Raw genomic sequence first — 24,994 nt, 5'->3', positions numbered from 1 at the left:
CAGTTTGGTTCAAAACGGACACAAAGGTCAGCCCAACGCGCCGACCCAAACGGACGCGCATCCGCTTTTCGTCCGCCGGGCGACCCATTACAGGCCCAAATTTGGGCCTAATTTGCGTTCGCGCGGACACAAGGCGGACGCGCGCGACGCCCGCCTACTCCTCCCCCTGGCCCATAGGTCATTCTCTTCCTCCCATAGACAGCAAGCACCCGGCCGCCCCACCCCGTCACCACCGCCGCCCAGTTTCGGTGCCCTCGCCAGCCAGCCGCACCCACATACCTCCCCCGCAGCACGCCACCTTCCAACGTCGCCGCCACTGCCGCCTCGCCGCCGGGCCACCACGGCTTCCCGGACGTCGCAGCTAGCACAACCTCGCCCCTCGTGCCCCCGGCCAGCTCCTACGACGACGATGCCACGCTCGCCGGACGCCGCTAAGCCAGCTACCTGGTCCAGAGGAGGTGCGCAGCTCTTCGTCGGCCTGCTTCTTCAATGACGCCCGCAAGCTTTTCGACAATTTGCCCGCAAGGTACAAATGGACTCCGCCGACGAGTTCTTTTTCTACAATTTCATTTGCGACTTGAATGATTCTGTTAGAACAGGGTTGTGCTGTGTATGTAGTTATCATATCGTATAGGGGCTTCTTTGCTTATTTCCCTTCATGTATATGTGCTGGCTTGTTGGCCCGATGGAATACATGCTCACTTCATAACATGGTATCAGAGCTAGGGTTAGGTTCCCCAGCCGCCGCCGCCGTCGCCGCTGTCGGCCGCCGCTCCTCTCTTCATCGACCTCTCCCCTCTTCTTCCTGGTAGCCGTTGCCGCCTGTTGGTCCAGGCCGCTGATGTCACCGCCCTTCCCGGCCGGCGCCGCCGCCTCAACATGCTGTTGCTGCTCTTCTTCAACGAGTTGCTGCTGCTACTCTTCAACATGCGACTACTGCTGCTCTTCTCCTCCTGGTTTGCTGCCGCCATCAAGTTGTGCCTCCTGCTGCTGGTGGTCTTCAACGAGCTGTTGTTGCTGCTCTGCTGGAATGGCGCCCTCCACCACCACCGGTGTTGTCCCAGTCCCACGATGTACTGTTATCTTCAACGGACAGAACTATAGGGACTGGGTGCAGCATATGAAGCTGCACATGAGGGGCCAGCTGGTCTGGGAGCACCTATCTGGTGCTCTGCCTTGTCCCCTGCTGCCCACTCCTCCGGTTGAGTTGGCCTTCCCTGTTGATGCCGATTAAACCAAGCAACGTGAGATGCTAGATGCTTTTGAAGAGGCCACTGAAGAGTATCAGAATCAACTCCACTTGTACAAGCAATGGACAAATGATGATGCTCGAGCCTCTTCTATCTTGGTGAACAGCATGGATGTTGATCTCACCATGGATGTGGTGGCCCTTACCACTGCATATCAGATGTGGGAGCACCTTCGCCATCGCTATGAGTCTACAGGGGATGCCATGTATCTCTCTGTTGTTCGTCAAGAGCAACAACTACAACAGGGAGATGCTACTGTGGTGATTTCTACAAGATGTCGGCGCTGTGGCGCCAATTGGACTCTCTGGGAGCTGAAGTTTGTCGCAGATGTCAGTGATGTGTGCGGCAACAAGCTAAGCTGGAGGTTCGTCGCCTCTACGGCTTCCTCACTCGCCTTTGGCCGGAGTTCGAGCAGAGTCGTGCTTAGCTATTGGCACGCCATCCTCGGCTCTCTACTCTGGAGGCCCTTGCTGAGGTGCGATCTGAGGAGGTGCATCTACGGAGCACGGGCTTATTGCCATCCTCTTCAACAGTCCTGGCTGCCCGCGTTCCACCACCGCTGCCTGGTGTGCCGTCTTCTACACAAGTGGAAGCAACCTCCACTAGTGCTGTCTGCAACTATTGCAAGTAGGATGGTCACGTGATCACGGAGTGCATCAAGAGGAGGAAACAGGGTGGCCGAGATGGCCGTCCTCAAAAGGACTCAGGAGACTCCTCTAATTCTCATGAGGGCTCCCTTGAGAAGGTTCACCAGGAGATGCTCACCTTGTTGCGCCGCCTTACTGCTTCTGCACCATCCTCAGGTTCTGCTAGTTCTGCTGGTCAGACGTCTGGTCCACCACCGCACTCTTCGTCAGGTACATCTTTGCCCTGGATTCTTGATTCTAGGGCCTCCTTCCACATGACACCACACAGAGATCACCTTTGTGCTGTCAACTCTGTGCCTTCTCCACTTACGGTTCAGACTACAGATGGCACTTCTCTTCCTGTTGCCGCAAGAGGGACTCTTTCCGCGTCTTCTTTTCATGTCCCTGCCGTTTCTCATGTTCCTAAACTGACTATGCAACTTCTATCTGCTGGCCAACTTACTGACTTGGGTTGTCGTGTTATTCTGGATTCTGACTCTTGTTGTGTTCAGGATCGTCGTACGGGGACTCTGGTTGGGTTCGGTCCTCGGCGCCATGACTCTCAGCGCCTTTGGGAGCTCGATTGGCTGCGCCTTCCTTCCGCTGCGTCCTCTAGCCAGTCGGACATCACCACCCCTTTTGCTTCAGCTGCCACCTCCACCACATCCTTCACTCAATGGCATCATCGATTGGGTCACATTTGTGGCTCCCGCTTGTCTTCCTTGGTTAGGAGTGGTGTTCTAGGGTCGGTATCTGGTAATAGTTCACTAACTTGTATGGGTTGTAAGCTTGGCAAGCAGATACAACTCCCCTATCCCTCTAGTAATTCTATTTCTCAACGAGCTTTTGAACTTGTTCACTCTGATGTATGGGGTCCTGCCTCCTTTGTTTCGACGTGGTTTCCTTGCTGAACAGGGTACCCTTCCTCAGTATTCCTGTCCTGGTGCCCATGCTCAAAATGGGATGGCTGAACGCAAACATCGTCACGTCCTTGAGACTGCTCGGGCTCTTCTTTTATCTTCTGTTGTTCCCCCGCACTTTTGGGCTGAGGCTGTCTCTACCGCTGTTTATCTCATTAATATTCAGCCTTATGTTGCTCTTCAGGGAGGGATACCAGTTGATCATCTAGGTGATGGTCCAGCTGATTATAGTGGTCTACGCCTGTTTGGTTGTGCCTGTTTTATTCTTCTCCACCCTCAGAACGCACCAAATTGACTGCTCAATCTGTTGAATGTGTTTTCCTTGGCTACAGTTTGGAGCACAAAGGTTACCGTTGCTGGAACCCTATTGCTCGGAGACTGAGAATCTCCAAAGATGTCACTTTTGATGAGTCTCGCTCCTTCTACCCTCGTCATTCTTCTACTGCCACCACCGAGTCATTAGTCGAGCCTCTCTCTTTTTTGACTCTACCTGATTCTTCACCTTTATCCTGTCAAAAGCTCAAACACGGTCCCGACACAGCTTTTTCCTGTCCAAACTCGGTGTCCAAGATCCCTCTTGAGTTTGAGGGGGGGTGTTAGAACAGGGTTGTGTTGTGTGTGTAGTTATCATATTGTATAAGGGCTTCTTTGCTTATTTCCCTTCATGTATATGTGATGGCCTGTTGGCCCGATGGAATACATGCTCACTTCATAACAGATTCTTCATCCGACAGGAGAGAGAGTCCCCAACCGCCGCCGGCGGCGAGCCGGTGGGTTTCCCCTCCCTCCGCCTGCCGTTTCGGCGGCGGGAGGAGCAGGGTACCCCGATTCCCCGTTTCTCGCTGGTAGTAGGTTAGGGCTAGATTTTTTTGGCAGTGGTGTTGTGATGGAGGCGGCGTCATTCTCTCGAATAATTTGTCCCATGCTCCAACCCCATCGCGGTGGTCCTTCCCCTTGAGGCGACAAGGAGCGTGGGCTTCATCTTTCTCGTCGGATGGTTCGTCCATTGAGGCTTTTGTTTTCGGGTTTGGTAGACGAGGCGGCGGCATCGACCAAGCTATGGATGTGTGTCCTCCGGCTTCCTCCCCGTTGTGAGGCCTATAGGGTCGTCATGTTTAGGAGTCAGACGGCGTCCTTCGTCTTTCACGGTGGCGGCAGTTTGCAGAGTTTGGATGCTGTTCCAGTGCTTGCTTGCTTGATGGTTGCAGGATGGCGGTTCTGCTTTTCTTCATCGACAACATTGATTGAAGACTATGGATCTGTGGCTCGAGTTGCACGGGGTTGGACCCCAGCCGACACGCCACAACGATATGTGCTTCGTCGTCCATGATGAGGGATGCTTTCTTCGGCTCACAAAGCTTCGTAGCGATGGTGCGACAACAGCTCTTTGGCATGTGGGTCCTGTCTCCTCAACCGCCGGCGACGACGGTGGGTGGTGGCAGGCGAAGGCTCCGTGCAGCGATTAACACCCTCATGGATGTGTGTTTAATGTTCATTTTTGTGGGGTGTTTTTGGCTGTTGTGCTCAAACGTTTGAGCCCTCTGGTGTTTTTCCGGCGTGTGCTACGTTTGTTGTAAACTGTTGTATTGAATGAATAAATGTAGTAGCCTTTCAAAAAAAAATTCTCTCTAAGCCAATCTCTTGCATGCACAGTCTCTCCCCGCTCTCTAGGTCTCTTTCGAATCTCTCACATCTCTCTGGGCCGATGTCTAGCATACACACTCTCCCTCGCGTCAACTCATACCATTCTGACTCACACAAATATCATCTTTCTTCGGGTCGATGTCTCTCTCACATACACGCGCATTGTAGAGTACATATACAAAGAGAAGACGCGCACACACGCACTCATTCTCTCACACACTCGCAGGTAAGTGGTGGAGCGCATTAGCATACAAAGAGGCAGCCCACATGATTGACCCGCGGTTGTTCATTGCCAGGAAGCACACGTGAACAATGCAAAGTGCAATCTAGAAACGGTCCTAGACACTTCTAAATAAAAATAGTTGTGTGATTTAATAAAACAAATTGACAATACGGTTGCAGGTTAACTATTTTTGCCCCCCTTTTAACGTCATTTGAAAAACATAAAAGTATAAAACCAACACCAAGACCGAGTGTCAATGTTAACTTTCCAGGATAGAACAGCGACAGACCCCACATATTAGCCTACCTCAGTGAAACATTAGCCAAACAGCAACTGAAACATCAAATACACCCCGCATATTTGATGCTTCTACAACCTTTAGGCCTACAAGGATCAGCACGAGTTCGACTAAAACATCCATGATTGACCTCAGTAGCTCTGGGACGCTGCTCTCAGTTCATTTTCCTTCTACATTTCTTACTTTGAAATCAGGACTAGCTAGTTGGTTTGGATGGCTGAATTTTGGGTCGACCTGTGACCACAGGATACAAAACCTCAATCCCTCGCATGTCATAACGACCTGCACCAGTCATGCTTCAACTACTCAAGAAAATAAATAAAGGATCTCCCAGGACTTCAGGAAGCCACCAGCAGCAGAATTAAGTTCGGTTAGTGATTCGCAAAAGAAGAATTCGGGTAGTGACGGATTCGTCCATTTCGCCAGGTCCTGCTCTTGAGTGGCGCGTCAGACATCAGTGAGCCTTGCCAGCGATGACAATCTACCACGGTCTGAAAAGATAGCATGCACAGATATCAAAACCAACACCTAAACTTAGCATTTTACAGTCTGATTACATAAATACAACACGTGCCAGAAAAATAAAAGAATGATTCTAAGAAAAATCTGGAAGAAAGTAGCGACGTAATAATGTCATATTTATCAACAGCTTTCCTTGCATGTTTAATACTGCCCCCATCCCACAATGTAAGACGTTTTTGCAAGCTTAGCTTGCAATTGCAGAAACGTCTTACATTGTGAGATGGAACAAATGTAGTCCATGACAAGTTTCAAATTTCAGATATTCAAATTAAGCTGGTTTCCCAGGCCACACATTCAGTTTGCACTAGTGCACACAAATGGGCTAGCAACATCGACATGTCAACGAGTATTGATTACACAGCATGACTTTGTTCCCAAACAAAACCAACAAGCTAAGCAAACACACAGGCGCAGTAAAGAAAACGCTGGCTAACGGATAAGCACAAGGTTGTTTAAATATTTAGGAATAACCTAGCAGCCCCTTCTCTCTTCATCAAATACATAAAGTTCGGAAAAATTCTAGTCATTGGTTTCTTTCTCTCGGTGTGGCCTGTTATGAGAGGCTTAAACTAGTGTTTTCCTGTTTCCTATTTACTTTCCATTCCCATCCTCTACCATTCTTTTTTCAGCTTTCCTTGTATGGACATTTTATTCCTTCTTTAATACAATGATGTGTGGCCCTCCTGGGCATTCAAGACGAAAAGAAAAACGCTGCTAGTCCATCAAATGGCCCTAGAGATAAGTAGAAATTTAAGGGTTAATGATGCAATTACCCCTGCTTCCCATGGACCGCTCCATAGAATAGCACAAGAATAACATGACTTGAGTCCATATCTCACAAATGACCACACAAATTTTTTGCTCTATGACAGGCTGACAGCATAACCTTAACAATGTAAAATATCTGATTTCCACCTATTAGATGAGGTTTTGAATCTACTTACAAATGGTAAACATTTTACTGTGATATCAAATTGTGACTCGGATTTGTATCTCCAATTGTTTGTCCAAAAAAGCTGACAGTGACGCTGCTACTTGACATCCCATCTGAAGACAAGACCAACACAGAACCTGATATACAAATTTCATGAAAGGGAAATGGCAGACAGATAGACTACACATGATTCTAGTTCCAAGTAACTCGGTTGAGCATTAGCTAAAAAGTAACAGAAATATGGCTGACATACTAAACAGAAGTACAACTTCTAAATATTATGATCAGGGTGAAATTGATCGTAATGACCTGGACCATCTGTATGTAAACTCCTAAAAGGAAAAATAAACAACTTGGTAGTGGCAAATCTAAAAGAAAACAGCAGCAGCAGCAGACTAAGAGATCAAGTAATATTTGCTGCCGGTAGCAATGCCATGATCTGAAAAGATACCATGCAGAAAACTCATAACTAAGTCTTACTTAGCGTTCCACTTTGGTAAGCTATGTGCTAGTGGTAATATCAGAGGTTACAAGACTGAGCTTAAGATGTAAGCTTGAGCTATGCCAAAAGTAGAATGTTTTTCCAACAAAGTCTGAAGCAAGATAAGATAACAGGAACATACTAGATTGACAAGGCTATATGCATATTTGGCAATTCAACCAATGCGTGTCATCATGGTCCTTAACAGGTAAATCTTAATAACAAAATCATGTTCTGTTTTCCAATGTCACATGTTACATATTTTCTAGCAGACACAAATTTGAATTTGGCAAAATCTATACAGGAATACAAACTAACAAACAAAGAACATTACTTGCAATATGACTGACTGTTCACAACCAAGAACCAACTATGTAAGCAAACATATGGAATCTGTAAAATGAAGAGCAACAGAATCAACAGCTGGTACCATACCAGGAGTGTAGAAGCTCATGTAGGGTAAAACGGAAAAGTAGACCCCAAATTCATCAACTTTCTTCACCAGCCCGGACTTGAGCTCGAGCGTGAATAAGCCAGCATCTGTTCTGACGAAGATGACACCGACACCCTCTGCAAAACCAACCACATATGCTCCATGACCTTCGCGGGGATTGGCCATGGGCATGGCTTTCTCCAGGTCAATGACCATGCATTGTACCCATTTTGCAGCTCCCTTCACCGTCCTTGACCAGATATGCAGACTGGAAGTGGAATCCTCAACACCAGCGAGCCCCAGCGAATTGTCCTCCATGACCATGAGGGAGACGAAACCGCCGTACACTTCTGTATCTGGTGGTGGCGGGTCAATCACAGACAGGCGATTCTCGCCCCAATCATACTTGGCGATGGCACTGGACCGCGAAATTGTGAAGTAAACTGCATCACCAATAGCGGCCACTCGCCTGGGCTGGACATAGGGTATGTAGGAGGAGAAGAACATCATTTCTGCAGTTGCGTCTCGCTTGTGCCGGGCATAGCATTCACAGCTATCGTCAAGAGAGACCGGCGGGCTCCACGCGCCTGTCGCCGACGAGTACACGGTTGCCTTGACGACCTCTTCGCGGTCGTCGGTGGCCAGGAAGACCACGCGGAAGGGGCCGCCGTGGCAGTCGAGGTGGTCGCAGCCGGCGGCGGCGCAGAGCACGGCGGCGGTGTAGACCATCCAGTCGACGTCCGGATCGGGCACCACGCGGCGGTCTCCGGTGACGGGGTCCCAGACGAGGAGATCCACATCCGAATCGTGGGACACGTGGAGGAGGACGCGGCCGTGGCGGCAGTCGAGGGGGCGCGCGGGGCAGCGGTCGGAGGCCGGGTGGGGGAAGTCGGGCAGCGAGGTGGTGGAGGCGAAGCGAGGGGCCGGGTCCCCGTCGCAGACCTGGTTCCGGTAGAGGAGGCCGAGCAGCGGAGGGGCGCCATGGAACGCGCGGTACTGGCTGCGGAAGGCGGGGAGGCAGATGAGGCGGAGCCAGGGCTTGCAGACGAGCGCGGCGCGGAAGAGGTGCTCCGGCTCGCCCGGCGGGAGGCGGAGGAGGATCTCCGCGAGGACGTCGTCGTCGATCAGGTTCGTCCGCGGCGGCGCCATGGCCGTGGCGTGGGGTGGGGTTTGGGTGGAATGGGGAGAGGAGTGAGGGGTTCGGCGAGACACCCACACACGGCCTCTGCTGCTTGGTTGGGCTCGACTATAGCTGGCCCGGCACGCGGCTAAACGGGCCGTGCCTGGCCCATGCCACGCATGGGACCGTGCTCAGGCGCCTAGGCGAGGCTCTCACCCGCACGGCACGGACCGCTTATTTTTTAGATTTCTTCTGAATTTTTATGATACATAGCAAACATGCCCAATGTGTTGCAACTGAGAAAAAAATGCATAAATTTTAATAAAAATTGTTCAAGACACAAGACAGATACACGCCGAAGAAGCACTAATAGCGTAAACCGTGAATATGAAATATTACTAAAGCTTAATTTTCCAATTCTAGTTTAATAGTGCCAAAAATTAGTTACAAAGACATGCATTGTTTTGTACATAGATTGATAGCTACAGAGTATCTACTGCTAGTGTGGATTTTCTAGCTTGTAGTTATACCCTGCGTGCATAGGATAAGAGATTTTTACGAAGCAAAATCTCATTTCATGACATTTATAACAAAACTTTATAACCTTATCCTGCTGCAACAATTTTAAATTGGTGAAATATAAGAGGCTGATAATCCTTTTAGGTGACCCTATATTCATTTCTTCTTAGGAATATTCAAAATCTCATTGCTAGTTTATTTAATTTTTTGAAATGAAGTCTTATTTTTTTACATGATCTTCCTTGGTCATTGTACCCGAAATATGACTGTGTTTGTGGCAAAAAGAAAACAAAAACTCAAATCATTCAAGTAATAGTGATGCATGGAAGTTGCTGAATGATTTCCCGGAACTGAATTTCTGATGCTTTTTCGGCAAACCGAGGCTAAGTAATGATTCGTTTCTGTTGTGATGTGCTAGTACTAATCGGTGCGATGCGATCGAGCTTTTTAGTACAATGATAAGATTGATGATCCACTGAGACTAGGGTATAGGAGCCCTGATTAATTGCTTGCTGTGATTGAGCAACCTGAGCATTGATGCTGTGATGATCATAAACATGGTTGCCAGTGCTTTGTTGGCTCGTACGTGGTGACTGAATTTGTGTTGCTTCTGTCAAACTGAATTTGTGCTGCTTCTGTCAAATTGATAGTTACTAGTAGTACTATGCAAAATGAGTGTGCTTATGCAGATTCATGATCCGCCGCCAGTAGATAGGTGCGGAACATAATGTTGCCCATTAACGTGGCATGGAAGAATGCAACCCCATTCATGATCTGCGGAACAGAATGTTGTCCATTAATTTCTCCTTGCTACGTCTTGCTCTTGTTCAGAGTAATAGTTAGCGTTGCTTATTCTACAGTAGCAACTATTGTTAGGTTGGATGAGTTTAGTGCTATACAAATGGTGTTACTCTGAAAATGTCTAGTGTATGCCAATTGTACTTATTATCCATCTCTCCGTTCTCTTGCCGGAAGTCATTTCTTACATGGTCTTCTGGTTGTATCTTCTGACCTGTCGGTATCATGAACTAGTAAAATGGAATATGGATTATCTACAGTTAGATTGAAGGATTGATAACTTCCGTGAGCCGACACAATAGTATATGCACCGCTATATAGTGTGCGGGTAACTTTGAATATTGGTCGCTGGAGGTGAGAAACGAACTCTGCGTCCTCCCTTCTAGGCGACTCGAGGCTGATGATCCACCGACAGTAGGTTATGCTTCAGCGTTAGGTGTAGAATAGAGTACATTGTTGAACGGCCCTGTTTCATGGCCTGCTGTCACTAAGCATTGCCGCTGCGATGATCATTAACATGGTTGTCGATGCTTTGTCCATGGCACCCCCGTAGCCCCGTCTCTCCGTCATTGGTGCTTAGCCCTAGAAGTGAAGATGCAATTCTGATGGATCTGGCCAACAATCCCACACAAGCGCCCATGGCATCCTCCATGCTAATGACCGTTGTCAGAGTAGGTGAGTTGTGGCGTGACCGATGTTTTTGTCTTCGATGGCAAGTCCTTTTGTTATCGGTGCTCCTCTCCACATTGTGGCCCCTTCCGCCGACGGGTCGATGGCTTTGAGCTTGGGCAAGAGGGAAGCGACTTTGGTGTGTCGGTGGTAGTGAGAACCCATCGCTTCGGCCAGTCCCGACCTTCCGTGTGGGTATTTGTTGCCCTATTTGTGCCATGGTTTCTTCGTTCGTGACCGCGCTTGGCATTTTTGTCTTGCCCTGTGGTTAAACCATGGACCCCGATGTCCATAAGGTGACACTGTAAATTATTTTCATAAACGTGGCATTACTCAAATGATGCTAGCATACAATACGAGAAGCAGTGTGTGGCAAAAAATGCAAACACAATATCTTCTTTTCGAGATTGAAGCACAACCATAATATAATATAGAAGAAGACATGAGCCAACTCAAATTCAGGCACGAACAAATAGAGAGTCTGGATGCTACGGTCACGTCTGCGCTGGCTAGCAACAGCCAACCAATCAGAACGCAGGAACCCCGAAGCCACGGATCGCCCCCCTACGATCCGCGTGAAACGAAATCCCACCGTCCACGGCTGGCAGATCCAACGATCAAAACTCACCTCCCCTTCCCGAAACACCAGAGCGCCGAAAACGCTCGCCCGCGCCCACCCGCCGCCCACGCCTCTCCTCGTTAAAACGCTCCCCGAATCGGCTCCATTCTCCATCCACACCAATCCCCAATCCCCAATCTCCCAGCCAATCCACCAAGCAAACCCGATGGCCCGCACGAAGCAGACGGCAAGGAAGTCCACCGGCGGCAAGGCGCCGCGGAAGCAGCTGGCCACCAAGGCGGCGCGCAAGTCGGCGCCGGCCACCGGCGGCGTGAAGAAGCCGCACCGCTTCCGCCCGGGCACCGTGGCGCTCCGGGAGATCCGCAAGTACCAGAAGAGCACGGAGCTGCTCATCCGCAAGCTGCCCTTCCAGCGCCTCGTCCGGGAGATCGCGCAGGACTTCAAGACCGACCTCCGCTTCCAGAGCTCCGCCGTCTCCGCGCTGCAGGAGGCCGCCGAGGCGTACCTCGTCGGGCTCTTCGAGGACACCAACCTCTGCGCCATCCACGCCAAGCGCGTCACCATCATGCCCAAGGACATCCAGCTCGCAAGGCGCATCCGGGGCGAGAGGGCCTAGGATAGTGTCTGTCTCTTCTGCAGGTGTAGAGATTAGCATGTGTTTTGCGTGGTGGAGTGATCCCGTGTTCGTGCTATGTTGGGTGTGTGTGATGTTCTAGTGCAGTGTCTGATGTTACCATCTTGTTGTCATCAGCAATCTGAATGAAAGTTGGCTGTCAGATCTCTCTCCATTTTGTGTTCTTCTGACGCATTTTGTTGTTCGTAATCCTGAAATGTCAACGAATGGTTTCTTTGCTTCATCCATGCTGTTGGTAAATGCCCAAATCTTCAGTTTGTTCCATCTAATGTCAAACTTTGTTATCAGCAATCTGAATGAAAGTTGGCTATCAGATCTCTGTCCATCTTGTGCTTTTGTTGTTTGTATACCTCGAAAATCAACGAATGGTTTCTTTGCTTCATCCATGGTGTTGCTCAAGATTTTCTTGAAATTTTGAGCCGAAAGTCCCAGTCAAAAATTCAGTTTCTTCCACCTAATGTCATGCTTCAGTTGCTCCCCTGTGATGCTAATGTCAAAGATAGTATACTTTGAACGTCAGTGAACTGATTTTTTTTTGTTTGACAACCACTGCAGGTGAAGTTTCTGAAATCCCTTGCAGTACCGTCTACTGAATGTTTTGGTGTTATTCTGAACCGGTGCATTTGCTGTATTTCATTACCAGTGTTCATTATTCATTGGTGGCTTGGTCAGTAACAGTTTGGTTCAGCTTCTTTCTATTGATATCACTTGCTTGTTGCATTTCTACCTAGATCGGTTATCTTTTGGCTTACAGAATTTATACTAGGAGTCCCTGCCTGGCAACTTGGCAAGCAAGGCCCTTGCTAATCTGTATGCTTGTCTAGTCATGAAGACCCCATTTTCCTCTCCTGAATGAACAAGTAAAAGTAAGATTATCGCATATTTTTCCTGACCACTAAACTGTAGTTGCAGTGTAATTGACATATTCCATCAATTATTAAGCCAGTCTTCGATCATAACCCACAAGCCCAGCAGAAGAAAGTCCTGCATTTCGTTATTATTTAGATACGTCTGACCAACTGCTAGATAAACAACAGGATGGTTCATCAGATTCAGTGGTTTCTCCCACTGGATAGTTTTCTCGCTGAAAACGTTTCCAAATTTGCCTGGGTTTCAGCCTCAGTGATTGTCATGGCCGTGTCAATTTTCAGCACCATGTTTGCTGTACAGGGTGCCAATGAATCTGATGAACCTGAATGACGTTCATATACTTAAGTTCAGTTCAGTCTGTTCCCTGTTCACGTGCCTGTATAATCGTGAAGCTGCTGTCTCGGGCTCCTGGACTTAAGAAGGTGTCTTCTTACCGACGATGTTGCTCCAAAACATTTCAGGTTGCTGTATGATCACACCGTTCAGTATGCACCTGCTCACTTAATTCAGGCACGCGTGGTATCTTCTTTGCCTGTCATGACTCTGGTATTCAAGAACTACAATTATGTGTGTTGTGTGTTTGGCCGGCAATCTTTGCGAGACTGATCACTTAAGTCGGCTGCTACTGTTTCACAGAATCCGAGATATTCACGGAGTTTGCCTTGATGAATGCTATGAACGTGCATCCAGGCCATCCTCATGTTGGAATAAGGTTGTTGGACTACAAATTGGGATTTTTTGGCCAATAATTTTTCTTCAACTCGGCGTCAAGCAGCTGGTACGTGTTTAAATTTTCTGCACCACTCCCACTCTCGATATCTATTTTTCATACAACGATACCATGTAAAGTTCCTCTTGCTGGCCATGAATTTATTGGTTTGCTAGTAGCTTTTTTTTAGAGGGTTTTGCTAGTACCTGAAAACTTTTCATTGTTCTAGCAAGGCTTATATATGTGTAGAAATACCAAACTTCTCTGTAGTGTTAGCATGTGCACATTTTGAAGCTAGAGATATTGATTTCCCTATCAATAATGATGGTTTCCACCAACATTTCTATGTGGGTTAATTTGGCTTGCTATGAGTTTTTTCCTCTAGTGGGTGGAATTTAAATAGACCTATGATAAAGTTCAAATTCCACCTGGTCGAATGCTAACCATACAGTTCGAATTCCACATTCAAGTAGGATTTCTTTATTTTTCTGCAGGGAACTGCCACACTGTAAGAACAAAGCTAGAAATGAACGCCCTCACCTGCCTAATCTTTACAAAATTGCCGACTACAAAAATATTTCTATTGTGTTTTGAGAAAATCAATCTATTACCAGTTTGTCCATTGTGTTTTTGCTTATATCATCATGTGTCAACTGTGTATGCCATTTTTTCTGTCAATATATCAGTTAATATTTCACCTCGTGGTTAAAATGCAATGTTACATTGTTTTTTGGTGTTGGTTTGTTTGTTTGTTTCTATGTGCAGAAGCTAATATACCATATTGACTCTGTATGCCCTGTTAAGTACTTCTATTACGGTTTTTCTAATGTACTAGTTGAACCATGATCTTTATTGTTTTTATAGGGAGATATCTAACCATGGTATCGATGGCGTTGTTTTATTCTTCTTTCAGAAATTGTGTTATCAGTTATCATTAGATTAACGTGAGAACTGAAAATCAACTGTGCTGAACTATTTGGAGAGTGTTGACCACTCTCAATGATATTGGTTTTTAGGAAATCGAGTGGATGCCAACTTGGATGAGAACATCAAGGAAAAATATACGGCAGGTGGATGCAGATGGCCTGATTGTCTTTCCCCAGTTGGAAGATTGAACCGTTTGTGCTGTTAATTTGTTATTTGTTTCACTGAACATCATGATTTTGTTATGCCGTGTAATAAGGGCGAAGGCTCGGGCGGTTGTGTGGAGAAGCTTCCACTCCCGAGCCAGTTTTCTGCCGTAGAGTAATCGCCCTCGCCGCCGGTCCCTTTGTTCCTACCGACTTGCCGCCGTGCATGGGCTTTGCTGCCGCCATCATCGACAAAGGGATAGAGACGCGCGGGGGAGAGGAGAGAGTGAGCGTGAGTGTGGAGAAGATATGGTCCGGACGGGTCGAGAGGCTAACGATCTTTTGTGTGTGTGTGGGAGGGGGGGGGGCATACGTGGCCATGTCTTGTGGGCCACATCTATCATAAAACGGTTCGAATTTAACCAAACCAGTCATCGATGTTTTCTAGCACAATAATTAGCGGAAATTTATAAAATGATGCCTTTTTGAAACCCTAACCGCAATTGCAGTGGTTTTATGCTATTTACTCGGTTTCTCACGCACTGAGCAAATTTTGAACAACCCCTTCATCAACAATCAAGTGACGCGTTATTGCAAACACGAACATGTAGATATCGATTAGAATTTATTTTTTTTACCGCAGAGCTCGAGATCTGGCACTCAAAAGAGCACCGCAAAACCAGTGTCGCCCTAAAAATAGGCATAGCCCAACAATACACACAATCATTTCATTTTCAGTACTACTCGTACTTGCTTGCATGTCCTTGGACCGTATCTTTCCCAATAAGAAACCATGTAATTTGTCTTCCGCTGCTTTATAGCCGGCTTGTACAGGAAGCGCGTAGGGGCTCCGCCATCACGAGTCGGCGGTACGAATAAGCCCATAAACAATGCTCCGTGGACGGGGTTCGCATTAACAATCTTGGTCAAATCTCTCTCTCTCTCTCTCTCCCTAACACAGTGTACGCAGCCGCGCGTGTGTGCCCCCCACCACTCTCTCTCTCTCTCTCTCTCCGCGCTTTGAAAACTCTGAAAACCTCTCGCTCTCGCGAGCACGGCCGGCCGTCCATCCCTCCATAGCCAGAGCGCACTACAGGCTTTCTCCCTCTCTAAAAATGGAAGGCAGGTAAGGCGACGAAGAGCACAGCCTGTTCAACAATTCATCACCAGTCGAGGTATCGATTACTGCCGTCCATCAGTTTTGCTTCGGCTTTTCTCTTCTTCATTCCAGCTAGAATCGAATTCGTCTTTTGGCGTGGTCCGTCGAAATCTTCTCCGATTTCCTTGGGTGTTTTTTCTTGCGATTCCCCTTTCAGGGCCGTTTGTTTCTCGGCAGGGAAGAAGCCATTCTGTTTGGGCTGAATCGGATCAGGGAAGAAGAAGAAGAAGAAGAAGAAGAAGAAGATGGATCAGTACGAGGTGCTGGAGCAGATTGGGAAGGGCTCCTTTGGCTCTGCGCTCCTGGTCAGGCACAAGGTTGAGAAGAAGAGGTTGGTGCAATTCCATTTCAATTCCACCCTTGCTCTTGCTCTCCACAATCCCTGGAGCATCTCAGGTATGGCATGGCTTGTTTCAGGTATGTCTTGAAGAAGATCCGGCTCGCCCGCCAGACTGCCAGGTGCCGTCGATCCGCGCACCAAGAGGTCTAGCTCTTTCTTCCCTTTTTTGTGACATGTCAGCATTTGATTCAGATGGTTTGTTTAACCTTTTGATGAATGCGCGAAATTCACCATTTAATTTGTTCATGCAGATGGAGCTCATCGCGAAAGTAAGGAGCCCGTACATTGTGGAGTACAGAGATTCTTGGGTGGAGAAGGTGAGCACGGTCCTCCCCTCTTCTCTCATCTGCGCATATTGGCAGGGTCCTAGGAGCAATCTTTGCTCTTGCTCTCTCCTTGCATGTTTCAATGTTCCTACAGAAAATTCTCTTTCAAAAAAAAATGTTTCAACCGAAGGATTCATGTGACCGCCGTCGCCTGAAATGAGTGTCTTTATTGTTGTCATCAGGGCTGCTATGTGTGCATCGTGATCGGTTACTGCGAGGGAGGGGACATGTATGTATATGTAACTTGTGAAGTAAGCTCTGAACTGAATTTGGAACATGTGACGAAATTGTGGTTCTCTGTTTTCCCCTGTGCATTTGCAGGCTAGAGGCCATTAAGAAGGCTAACGGCAGCCATTTCCCGGAGGAGGTGCTCAACTACTCTGTAATATGTGTTCTTCAGTACCTAGCTGCAAATTCTGATTACTGAATTTTTCCCCGTTGCCATGCCCATTTTTTCTGGATGCAGAAACTCTGTGTGTGGCTTGTGCAGCTCCTGATGGCGCTTGATTACCTGCATGCCAGTCATATCCTTCATCGAGACGTGAAGGTTGCTATATTCGTAGCCTTTATCTGATACTCGCATTTCATTTCAGTTAAGCCTAGCCGGTTACTCACCATGGACTGCTTTTTTCAGTGTTCAAATATATTTCTTACAAAGGACCAAAATATACGGCTCGGTAAGTATGCTCTGATAAAAAACAGTTAGGGACAAATACCTGAAATAACTGATGGCGATATGTTCTGTTCCTAACATATATCTTGTCTGAAACAGGTGATTTTGGGCTGGCTAAAGTATTGACTTCTGATGATTTAGCTTCATCGGTAAGTTGTTCTTGCTCAACCCGTACGTAGGTAGGTGTTTCTCTTTCTAGTATAAGTTGCTTATGATTCGATATACCGTGTCTCTTCTGAAGGTTGTGGGAACTCCCAGTTACATGTGCCCTGAGCTTCTTGCTGATATTCCATACGGCTCCAAGTCCGACATATGGTCGCTAGGCAAGTACTCCTATCTAATATTCAGTCACATGTCTTGCTCTGAATATCGCATTTTCCTCTTGGCTAAACATCTGCAGCTTTCAGGATGCTGCATCTATGAGATGACTGCGCTGAAGCATGCATTCAAAGCATTTGTAAGTTGATATGCTCTTTAAGTTACAATTCCTTCTTCCCCGCAAAAAGAAAAGTTGCAGTTCCATCCTGTAAATTGTGACATATGATGTTTCACCAGAATTTGCATTTCAGAAGATATTTTTCTTTCCTAACAGGATATGCAGACACTGATAAACAAGATTAACAAGTCTGTCGTCGCTCCTCTACCGACTATATATTCGGGTGCATTGTAAGCACCTGCAACGCATTAATCTTACGAAGTTCTTGAGCTATTCATGACATCTGAAAAGTTTGTAACATGTTTATTTTCTGCCGTGCAGTAGGGGCCTCATCAAAAGCATGCTGCGCAGAAATCCGGATCACAGACCAAGTGTATGAGTCACATTTTCCTAGAGCATATTATTTTGTTTTACTGAATAGTTTCTGCACTCATTTGCGCATCTCATTGCCTCATGCTGATTGTGATTTTCAGGCTGCGGATCTGCTAAACCACCCGCATCTTCAGCCCTATGTGTTGGAAATCCAATCGAAATCAAGTCCGGCTCGCAATATGTTCACAGCTATACTTCCTAACAGACATGAAAAAAACAAGACTGCATGTTCTGATGATGAAGAAACTTGCAAACCCCAATATGTTAAGAGTCATTCATTTAAAGCACAGAGGATTGTGGAACTTGACAATGCCACTGCTAACAATGGCCCTCCTCAGTCTACCAGAACAGCAAAAGATTGTTCAGAACCGCTTCATCAACAGATGGGTCAGTTACCAGTCCAGGTCAACGAAGTTGTCAAAGAAGCGATGGATGATAAACATTCAAAAGAAAAAGGATCACCAGCACGTACCCCTCGAAGGGCGTCCTCTACTCCTAGGAGACGGCTAGAACCTGCAAAAACATTTCATGCTAGAACAGCTCACAAAGAGGAGGTATGTAGATATTACTTTTAGCTGCCTTCATAAGCCCATGTTTGAAGACTTCCTTTTCCTAGTCAGTGCATGTGTGAAGCATTATGTGTAGTACATGTGTGACGCATTGTGTGTACTTTGATCAAATATTATGCATTAACCTTTTGTTGTTTTGACACCATCAGCCTCCCCCATCAGGATCTTCAGTGGATCAGACAATACAAGCTACACGGCGAGCATCACTTTCCCCACACATGTTCAAAGCAGCTGAGAAGAGGCGAGTCGTCAACATTCTCACCAAATTGAAGTCTCCTGATGTTTCAGTTAACGCACCTCGAATCGACAGAATTGCTGAATTCCCACTGGCATCCTCTGAAGATCCGTTGTATCCCATCATGAAGCTCTTGCCACCATCTATCACTGACAAATCGATCACCAAGGACAAATGCACTTTCCAAGTGCTCCGGGGGGGCAGCGAAAGCCACACCAACACTCATGATCCGAACCTGCTCAGTATCGACAATAATCAAGTCGGAAGTTCGTCCGATTGGAGGCAGAAGAGGTTTGACACGACGTCCTACCGGCAGCGAGCTGAGGCTCTAGAGGGCTTGCTTGAGTTCAGTGCCCAGTTGCTCCAACAAGAGAGACTTCAGGAGCTGGGGATCTTGCTAAAGCCTTTTGGGCCTGGGAAGGCGTCTCCAAGAGAGACAGCCATATGGTTGTCAAAGAGCTTCAAAGAAACGGGATTATAAGGAGAGGCCTCAGAAGGAAAACATAAACCCACAATAATTTGCATTTTATTAGCTTCAGGCAGTACAGTTCCACTGTGTAAACACCCCACCCACCTCCCTTGTGGACCAGTACTCCAATTTTCTGACCTGAAATTGTCTTGTGAATACAACTCCAAAACCATGTTGACATTTTGAGAAAATAACAGTTCTTGGATGTACTTCAATACTACAAGTTATCTGAAGATTTTGCTGGCATCTGAATAAAGTTGTAATTCGGCTGTTCATGTTTTTGTATTTCTATATTGATAAGACTGTTTCAGTGTAGGCCCTTCTGCCTTGAAAGATCACATTCACATGTATATGCAGCCGACACTTCTTCTCCAAAATAATAAGGGAAAAGGAGCTTTTAACAGGTACGACTATAAGCCGTACGTTATATTTTGCTATTTTTGCTTGCTTGAGTATGTGTATTCTGAATTATCTGATATACATGCAGGCTCCCAAGTTTATTCAAAGTGTTGTTCTAGAAGATGATTGGCACGCAAGAAGATTAATGTCATTGACTTGTCACGATCACAAGGGCTTCAATTTCAATCAATTATAGTGGTGTTTTTATCCGCAATGTGATTTTCTTTCAAGCCCAAAATAAACTGAGAACCAACAAAACGTAGAAAAATATATATCTATAGAAAAACATTATATTTGTTCCTTTTACACAGATAGCTTATTCACTGAAAAATCGTAAACTCAACACACCAGCAACAGCTGACCCAAAACACTCACTTTGTTTTGACACTGACGCCGTCGGATCCGGCAATGATCACTGAAGTTGCCATGTTCAAGAACAGCCCATGCTCAACAACTCCTTCCAAAGCCGCAATCGCCTTGCCCGCGCCCAACGCGTCCCTGATCGGCGTCTTGAAGTATAAATCGACAATGTAGTTCGAGTTGTCGGTAACGTAGGGCTTGCCATCCTCGTTCAGTCTCAGCTTTGCCTCGCAGCCTTCTTCGTTGAACAGATCCTGCAGCCTTACTTGGTTGTGCTTCCAGCAGAACTGCACGACCTCCACCGGCATGGCGAGGCCGCTCCCTCCCAGGCCGGTAACCAGCTTCGTCTCATCGACGACGACGACGAACTTTCCTGACGCGGCCTCGACCATCTTCTCTCGGAGAAGGGCTCCACCCCGCCCTTTGACAAGGTTAAGATCTGGGTCGACCTGCTTGGTGAAAAATTTGGAACATGGTTAATTAATCATAGATGGTTCTTGGGAAAAATTAAGGGGACGATCTGAACTGAACCTCAGTAAGAGTCGTCAGAACTAAAATGGTACGGTGCAGAGAGAAAGTCAATGGCGAGGGAAGAGGGAGGAGAGGACCTCGTCGGCGCCGTCGATGGCGAGGTCGATGACGGGGTGGTCGTCGAGCGTGGAGAGCGGGATCCCGAGCGACGTGGCCTGCTCGAAGGTGCGCTTGGAGGTGGGCACGCCGACGATGCCGGAGAGCTTCCCGCTGGCGAGGAGCGCGCCGATCTCGGCGACGGCGAAGGCGGCCGTGGAACCCGTCCCGAGCCCCAGGACCATGCCGCTCTGCACCTGCTCCACCGCGCGCACCGCCGCGAGCCGCTTGAGGTCGTCCTGCGTCAGCGCCGTCGCCGCCCGCGCGGCGTCCGCGCGCACCGCGAGGCGCGCCGGCCGGCGCGGGGCGGCGCGTCGCGTGGCCGCCGCGTGGAGGCGGACGGCGGTGGCGGTCGCGGCGGCGGCCATGCCGGGTGGGTGGTGGGAGTTCTTGGAGCTCGGTGAGGGTGGATGGGGAGCTGGTGGAGGAAGAGAGGGCGGAGGAGATGTGCGGGGGTTGGTGCCTGGTGATCAACGACGGGTTGAGGGTTGGTGGTGAATTGGAGGGTCAGCGCCGCCCGAACGTCAGCTTCGAACGAATCCTGCGTGAGGCGACGACAGCCGTCGGATTTTTCTGCACGAATCTCCGCACAAACTGGATTATAGCCATGGGGATATACCTCCTTTGAGTCTCCCGAGATCCAACATTTTGCTGAGTTCCGCTTCCATTCAATGGCCCTGTTTGGATACTCTAACTAAGTTAAAGGCTAGAGTTATATTTTAACTCTGAACTAACCTTAAACTAACTCTAACCAAAGAGTTGTTTGGATGATAGGATTAGATTGACAATAAATATTTTTTCTCAATCATTTGACAATTTTAAACCCTATTTGGATGGGAGAGGTAACTTTTTTTACTATTTTTTAAGTGGGTCCAGAAGAACTAATCCAAATAAGCTTCTTTAGTGTGGGCTAGTTTTTTGGGTGGGTTAGATCCAACTAACCCAAATTAACTCATCATGTTTGGATACTTTTGGATTATTTGAGCCCCAACAAATTAAAACTAACTTTAACTTAGGGATCCAAACAGGGCCAATGTCGACGGAGACAACATATTGCCGCCGGTGAGTCGGTGTCGCAGCTGGAGGTAGCGGGAGGAAAGGAGCATGTTCTGTGGGTGGCGCATCTACCCGGCCTCTCCTCGTGCGACATGGCGCGCCGCCGCCGGTGGGCCGGGGGTAGCTATGCGCACTGGAGTTGTGCAGGCTCAAATCGGGAGGAGGGTGGGGGCAAGACCACTATGTTATCCTTGGCGAGGATATTGGTTCGGCTTTGTACATTGGTTCGCGGTGTCACGAAATTCAGGAACCGAGATTGCGATGCGTGTTTCTTAATTGATTTTGGAAATGGCGGACTCAATATGTTGGGCCACCGGGAGTTTGATAGGTTGGTGAAGAGGGGAGGCGTCGGTGATCCCCTCTAGTTTCAGGCTCTACAAGGAGATGCACGTCCCTGACTTTCATATGTGCATCCTAAATGGCGGATGTGAAAGATAAAATCAACGCGTGCAGCCTTATGTAAATATTGGAACTTTTTGGCGGTTACCCTGGATGTAGCGATGAACTTCCGAGGCAAATTTCTGCAATTTATGTTTGGCTTCTGAAGTTGCATATGACCACGGACGAAGATGACCCAAAAATCAAAGTTGTTCGTTTCGAAATGAACAACTTCCATGTTATAACCTTTTTCATTTGAGACCATTTTAGCTACGTTTTTTGCCATGTCAAAATTTGGTGCCAAAAGAGGCAAACCCATAACACCGGTTTTTTTCCTTGGCTATGATTTATGTATTCTTGTTCGGGCCATAATAACCAAATTGTTTGCCTTATTTTCATAGTTTTTTTATTGCCTAGAAATAACAGAGACGCTTTATTTCTTAAGAGGTAGAGCCATATCCAAAACAATGTTAGTTTCACTTTAATTCAGCCTATCCTTGCCTGCATCAAATCTATGTTGCTTTTTTTCCTTTGCGAGGAGGTGGAAAAGTTCATTTGTTAAGATAACTCATGAAAGGATTGAAATTCAAATGTTAGCCAACCGATGGAAACCTTGGGCACTCACCATCAAAGAGAAAACCGGAAAAAAACATGGCCCGGTAGCAAAATAGCAGTTGACAAAGTACTAGCACAGGATGATTGTAAGATGTTTTTTGCCTTCTCACGTCAGTACAAGTTAGCCAGCTTTTATGCTGAGCAATGGTCAATTCTATAACCATTTGACTGCACTAAAATTCTGCCATCCTGCAGAGTTTTAGAACACAGATGAGTATGAATGATGAAAGAAAAACACTTACATTCAGAGAATGTTTCTGCACAACCAAAAATTGTGACTGCCAACGAAAAATCAAAACGTGGTATGAACTTTGAGACCGAAATTTTTTGGAGCCCATTCAGCAAAAAATCAAAACGAACTGAAAGAGCCATCATTGATGTTCTTGCTGAGAAAGTTCAGAATGTACAGGAAAAAGCCAAGGGGTAAAGTCGTATGGAGAGATGCAGCACAACTTCCATTGCATTCAGATTCGTTTCTTGCAAGAAGCAACAATCCCATTACATTCAGATCCATCACCTTCCACTAACTACACAGACTGATGGAACAGCAACGCACGAACTCAGAAACGAAACCATAGCACCAGAACAACAGCAGCAGCAGCTGGCAGAGTCGACTCGATGGAGCAGCAGCGGGCGCAGGTCAGCCGCCGAATCCGTAGAGGGTGCGGCCCTGGCGCTTGAGCGCGTAGACGACGTCCATGGCGGTGACGGTCTTGCGGCGGGCGTGCTCGGTGTAGGTGACGGCGTCGCGGATGACGTTCTCCAGGAAGATCTTGAGCACGCCGCGGGTCTCCTCGTAGATGAGCCCCGAGATGCGCTTCACGCCGCCCCGCCGCGCCAGACGACGGATGGCCGGCTTGGTGATGCCCTGGATGTTGTCGCGCAGCACCTTCCGATGACGCTTGGCGCCGCCCTTGCCCAGCCCCTTCCCGCCCTTGCCACGGCCGGACATGGTTGACGGCTTGGAGCTGACTGAGATGGAAACGGAGGAGGAGCGGTGCTGGCGGCGGCTGGTGGGAGGATTGGGATGAATGGAAGGGGGATTTAACAGGGGAGGAGTGTGCGGCCTGCCGTTGGATCAGCACGGGATTGGACGGTCAAGATGGCAATCCGCGAGAGAGGTGGCGCGGATCGGTGACGTGGCTCTCAATTTTCGTTGTGCGTTCAGGCGGGCGGCAGCTCAAATTTTCGATGTTGCCGGTTCCAAGAGTGCTTCGTGCGTTCGTTCATCATCCGTTCGAAGCTTGAGTAGCACGGATGAAATTACATGTAGCACGATCACATATACTATATGTGCTCCATTCGGTGAAAGATCATGATCATTATAGCAACTCCAACGGGCCGATCCAAACGGACGGCGCATTTGTCCGTTTTGTGTTCGTTTGGGTCGGCCGCCCGCCCGGCGTCCGTCCAGTTTTGCATTTGGGACCGCAGTGCGCCCAACGCGTCGAACCATTTCATGTCTGCATTCAACTTTTAAATAAAAAAGGCCCGCGGCTGATCATGCCAGCGCCGACATACAATGCCGGCTTCAGAAAATATCACCACAGTTCATGCTGGCGCACTCGTCAGCCGGCCGGCACACATGCCAGCACACAAAAAAGGTGGGACTTGAGTTCGACCACGCCATCGCGGCTCCCGTGGTGCCGGCATACAAAAAAGATGGCCCTCGCTGTCATAGATCACTCGTCGTCGAACTTGAGCATGTCGGCCTGCATCTTCTCGAACCACGGCCTCTTCCTTGGCGACACGGTATTGAGATCCACCATCATGATCTCCACCCCGGTCATCATGCTCGCGAGAGCCACTTCTTTCGCCTTGGTCTTGGCGTTGGCGGCCTCGATCTCTAGCATCTTAGCTTGCTTCTCCGCCTCGAGCTCGAACATCTTTGCTTGCTTCTCGGCGTCAAGATCAAGCCTCCTTCTTTGGATCTCCATGAAAGCATCCATTTGCTCCGCCTTGAAACGTCGGCGCTCCTCCTCCCTTGAGTCCTTATTCATCATGCTGCCCACGTTTGCGACAAGGCGTTGGTGGCCGCATCTCGCTTGTCCTCCTTCTTGGAGTTGGTCTTCCCCTGCGGTCGTGCCGGCTCACCCTCCCCAACATCCTCCACGGCTTTCTTCCCCCCACATGCCTTGAGTGCGGCATATTGCGCCTTGAACTTCTCCTCGTCTTTCATGACCCGATAACAACGGGAGAGGTTGAAGCACTTGCCATTCTGTTGAACCTTGAATGCCTCCAAAGGTTGAAATGCCTACAAAATGTTTCCATGCAAGCATATGGGCAAGTGATATGCAAATGAACACGTAAAGGATGATCTTGATGACACAAAAAAGGGCGGCTTGCATGCTATCATACCATGTCTTGCATGCCGATGCCACTCACGGGGAGGGCCTTGACGCTCTCTAAGGGTGGCGCAAAACTTGTTGCACTCTTGTTGGATCACCCTCCACTGCTTGGAAATGGAGACCCACCCGCGCGTGCTCACAAATTGGTAAGGTGGAAACTTCTTGTGCTCATGAAACTCTCGGTGCACATGAGCCCAAAAGGTTGAATGCTTTTGCTCGGCGCCCGTCTTTGGGTCTTGTCCAATGTCTCGCCAACACTCGCAAAGAAGCTTGTCCTCATAACAACATACGTTGTTCCCTTTGTCATCGATGTGCTACTTGCCCGAGATTCG

The 24,994-nt window shown here is 48.0% G+C and overlaps 5 protein-coding genes across 7 annotated transcripts; 2 read left to right on the top strand and 3 right to left on the bottom strand.

The window, feature by feature from the left end:
* Positions 1 to 1,748: 1,748 nt before the first annotated feature.
* On the bottom strand, positions 1,749 to 23,337 carry LOC125513707 (histone H4). The gene is made up of 3 exons (XM_048678871.1): positions 22,957 to 23,337; positions 3,036 to 3,039; positions 1,749 to 1,760 (listed from the first exon to the last, which is right to left on the bottom strand). Coding segments are annotated over exons 1-2 (312 nt in total). The 5' UTR covers positions 23,267 to 23,337; the 3' UTR covers positions 1,749 to 1,760; positions 3,036 to 3,037.
* On the bottom strand, positions 4,917 to 8,545 carry LOC125513704. 3 transcript variants are annotated; one of them, XM_048678866.1, is made up of 3 exons: positions 7,334 to 8,545; positions 6,428 to 6,554; positions 4,917 to 5,452 (listed from the first exon to the last, which is right to left on the bottom strand). In XM_048678866.1, the coding sequence occupies exons 1-2, from the start codon at positions 8,478 to 8,480 to the stop codon at positions 6,442 to 6,444; spliced, it is 1,260 nt and encodes a 419-aa protein (XP_048534823.1). In that variant the 5' UTR covers positions 8,481 to 8,545; the 3' UTR covers positions 4,917 to 5,452; positions 6,428 to 6,441. The 3 variants fall into 3 exon arrangements, with proteins under 3 accessions (XP_048534823.1, XP_048534824.1, XP_048534825.1); XM_048678867.1 differs by having other exon boundaries at positions 6,428 to 6,530; XM_048678868.1 differs by lacking the exon at positions 6,428 to 6,554.
* Positions 11,165 to 11,805, top strand: LOC125513706 (histone H3.2). The gene has a single exon (XM_048678870.1). It carries the CDS (start codon positions 11,223 to 11,225, stop codon positions 11,631 to 11,633), a length of 411 nt encoding a protein of 136 aa, XP_048534827.1. The 5' UTR covers positions 11,165 to 11,222; the 3' UTR covers positions 11,634 to 11,805.
* On the top strand, positions 15,329 to 19,094 carry LOC125513703 (serine/threonine-protein kinase Nek3-like). The gene is made up of 15 exons (XM_048678865.1): positions 15,329 to 15,475; positions 15,637 to 15,790; positions 15,877 to 15,943; positions 16,051 to 16,116; positions 16,308 to 16,354; positions 16,447 to 16,492; positions 16,592 to 16,672; positions 16,760 to 16,802; positions 16,898 to 16,947; positions 17,040 to 17,121; positions 17,206 to 17,255; positions 17,391 to 17,464; positions 17,556 to 17,607; positions 17,708 to 18,160; positions 18,325 to 19,094. Exons 2-15 carry the CDS (start codon positions 15,705 to 15,707, stop codon positions 18,889 to 18,891), a joined length of 1,764 nt encoding a protein of 587 aa, XP_048534822.1. The 5' UTR covers positions 15,329 to 15,475; positions 15,637 to 15,704; the 3' UTR covers positions 18,892 to 19,094.
* Positions 19,539 to 20,741, bottom strand: LOC125513705 (probable ribose-5-phosphate isomerase 3, chloroplastic). Its single transcript, XM_048678869.1, has 2 exons — positions 20,247 to 20,741; positions 19,539 to 20,087 (listed from the first exon to the last, which is right to left on the bottom strand). The coding sequence occupies exons 1-2, from the start codon at positions 20,631 to 20,633 to the stop codon at positions 19,650 to 19,652; spliced, it is 825 nt and encodes a 274-aa protein (XP_048534826.1). The 5' UTR covers positions 20,634 to 20,741; the 3' UTR covers positions 19,539 to 19,649.
* Positions 23,338 to 24,994: the final 1,657 nt, after the last annotated feature.

The sequence above is a fragment of the Triticum urartu genome, chromosome 6 (genome assembly GCF_003073215.2).
Source record: "Triticum urartu cultivar G1812 chromosome 6, Tu2.1, whole genome shotgun sequence".
Lineage (NCBI taxonomy): Eukaryota > Viridiplantae > Streptophyta > Magnoliopsida > Poales > Poaceae > Triticum > Triticum urartu.
Note: the sequence above shows the minus strand (reverse complement) of the source record. Positions and strands in the feature narration are given on the sequence as shown.

Coding starts and splice junctions, on each gene's coding strand:
- LOC125513704 (XM_048678866.1), bottom strand. CDS start 8,480: ATGGCGCCGCCGCGGACGAACCTGATCGACGACGACGTCCTCGCGGAG. Junction 6,555..7,333: donor CATGAGCTTCTACACTCCTG/GTATGGTACCAG, acceptor TTTGTATATCAG/GTTCTGTGTTGGTCTTGTCT.
- LOC125513706 (XM_048678870.1), top strand. CDS start 11,223: ATGGCCCGCACGAAGCAGACGGCAAGGAAGTCCACCGGCGGCAAGGCG.
- LOC125513703 (XM_048678865.1), top strand. CDS start 15,705: ATGGATCAGTACGAGGTGCTGGAGCAGATTGGGAAGGGCTCCTTTGGC. Junction 16,673..16,759: donor TCCTTCATCGAGACGTGAAG/GTTGCTATATTC, acceptor TGCTTTTTTCAG/TGTTCAAATATATTTCTTAC. Junction 17,256..17,390: donor AGCATGCATTCAAAGCATTT/GTAAGTTGATAT, acceptor CTTTCCTAACAG/GATATGCAGACACTGATAAA.
- LOC125513705 (XM_048678869.1), bottom strand. CDS start 20,633: ATGGCCGCCGCCGCGACCGCCACCGCCGTCCGCCTCCACGCGGCGGCC. Junction 20,088..20,246: donor CCATCGACGGCGCCGACGAG/GTCCTCTCCTCC, acceptor TTCACCAAGCAG/GTCGACCCAGATCTTAACCT.
- LOC125513707 (XM_048678871.1), bottom strand. CDS start 23,266: ATGTCCGGCCGTGGCAAGGGCGGGAAGGGGCTGGGCAAGGGCGGCGCC.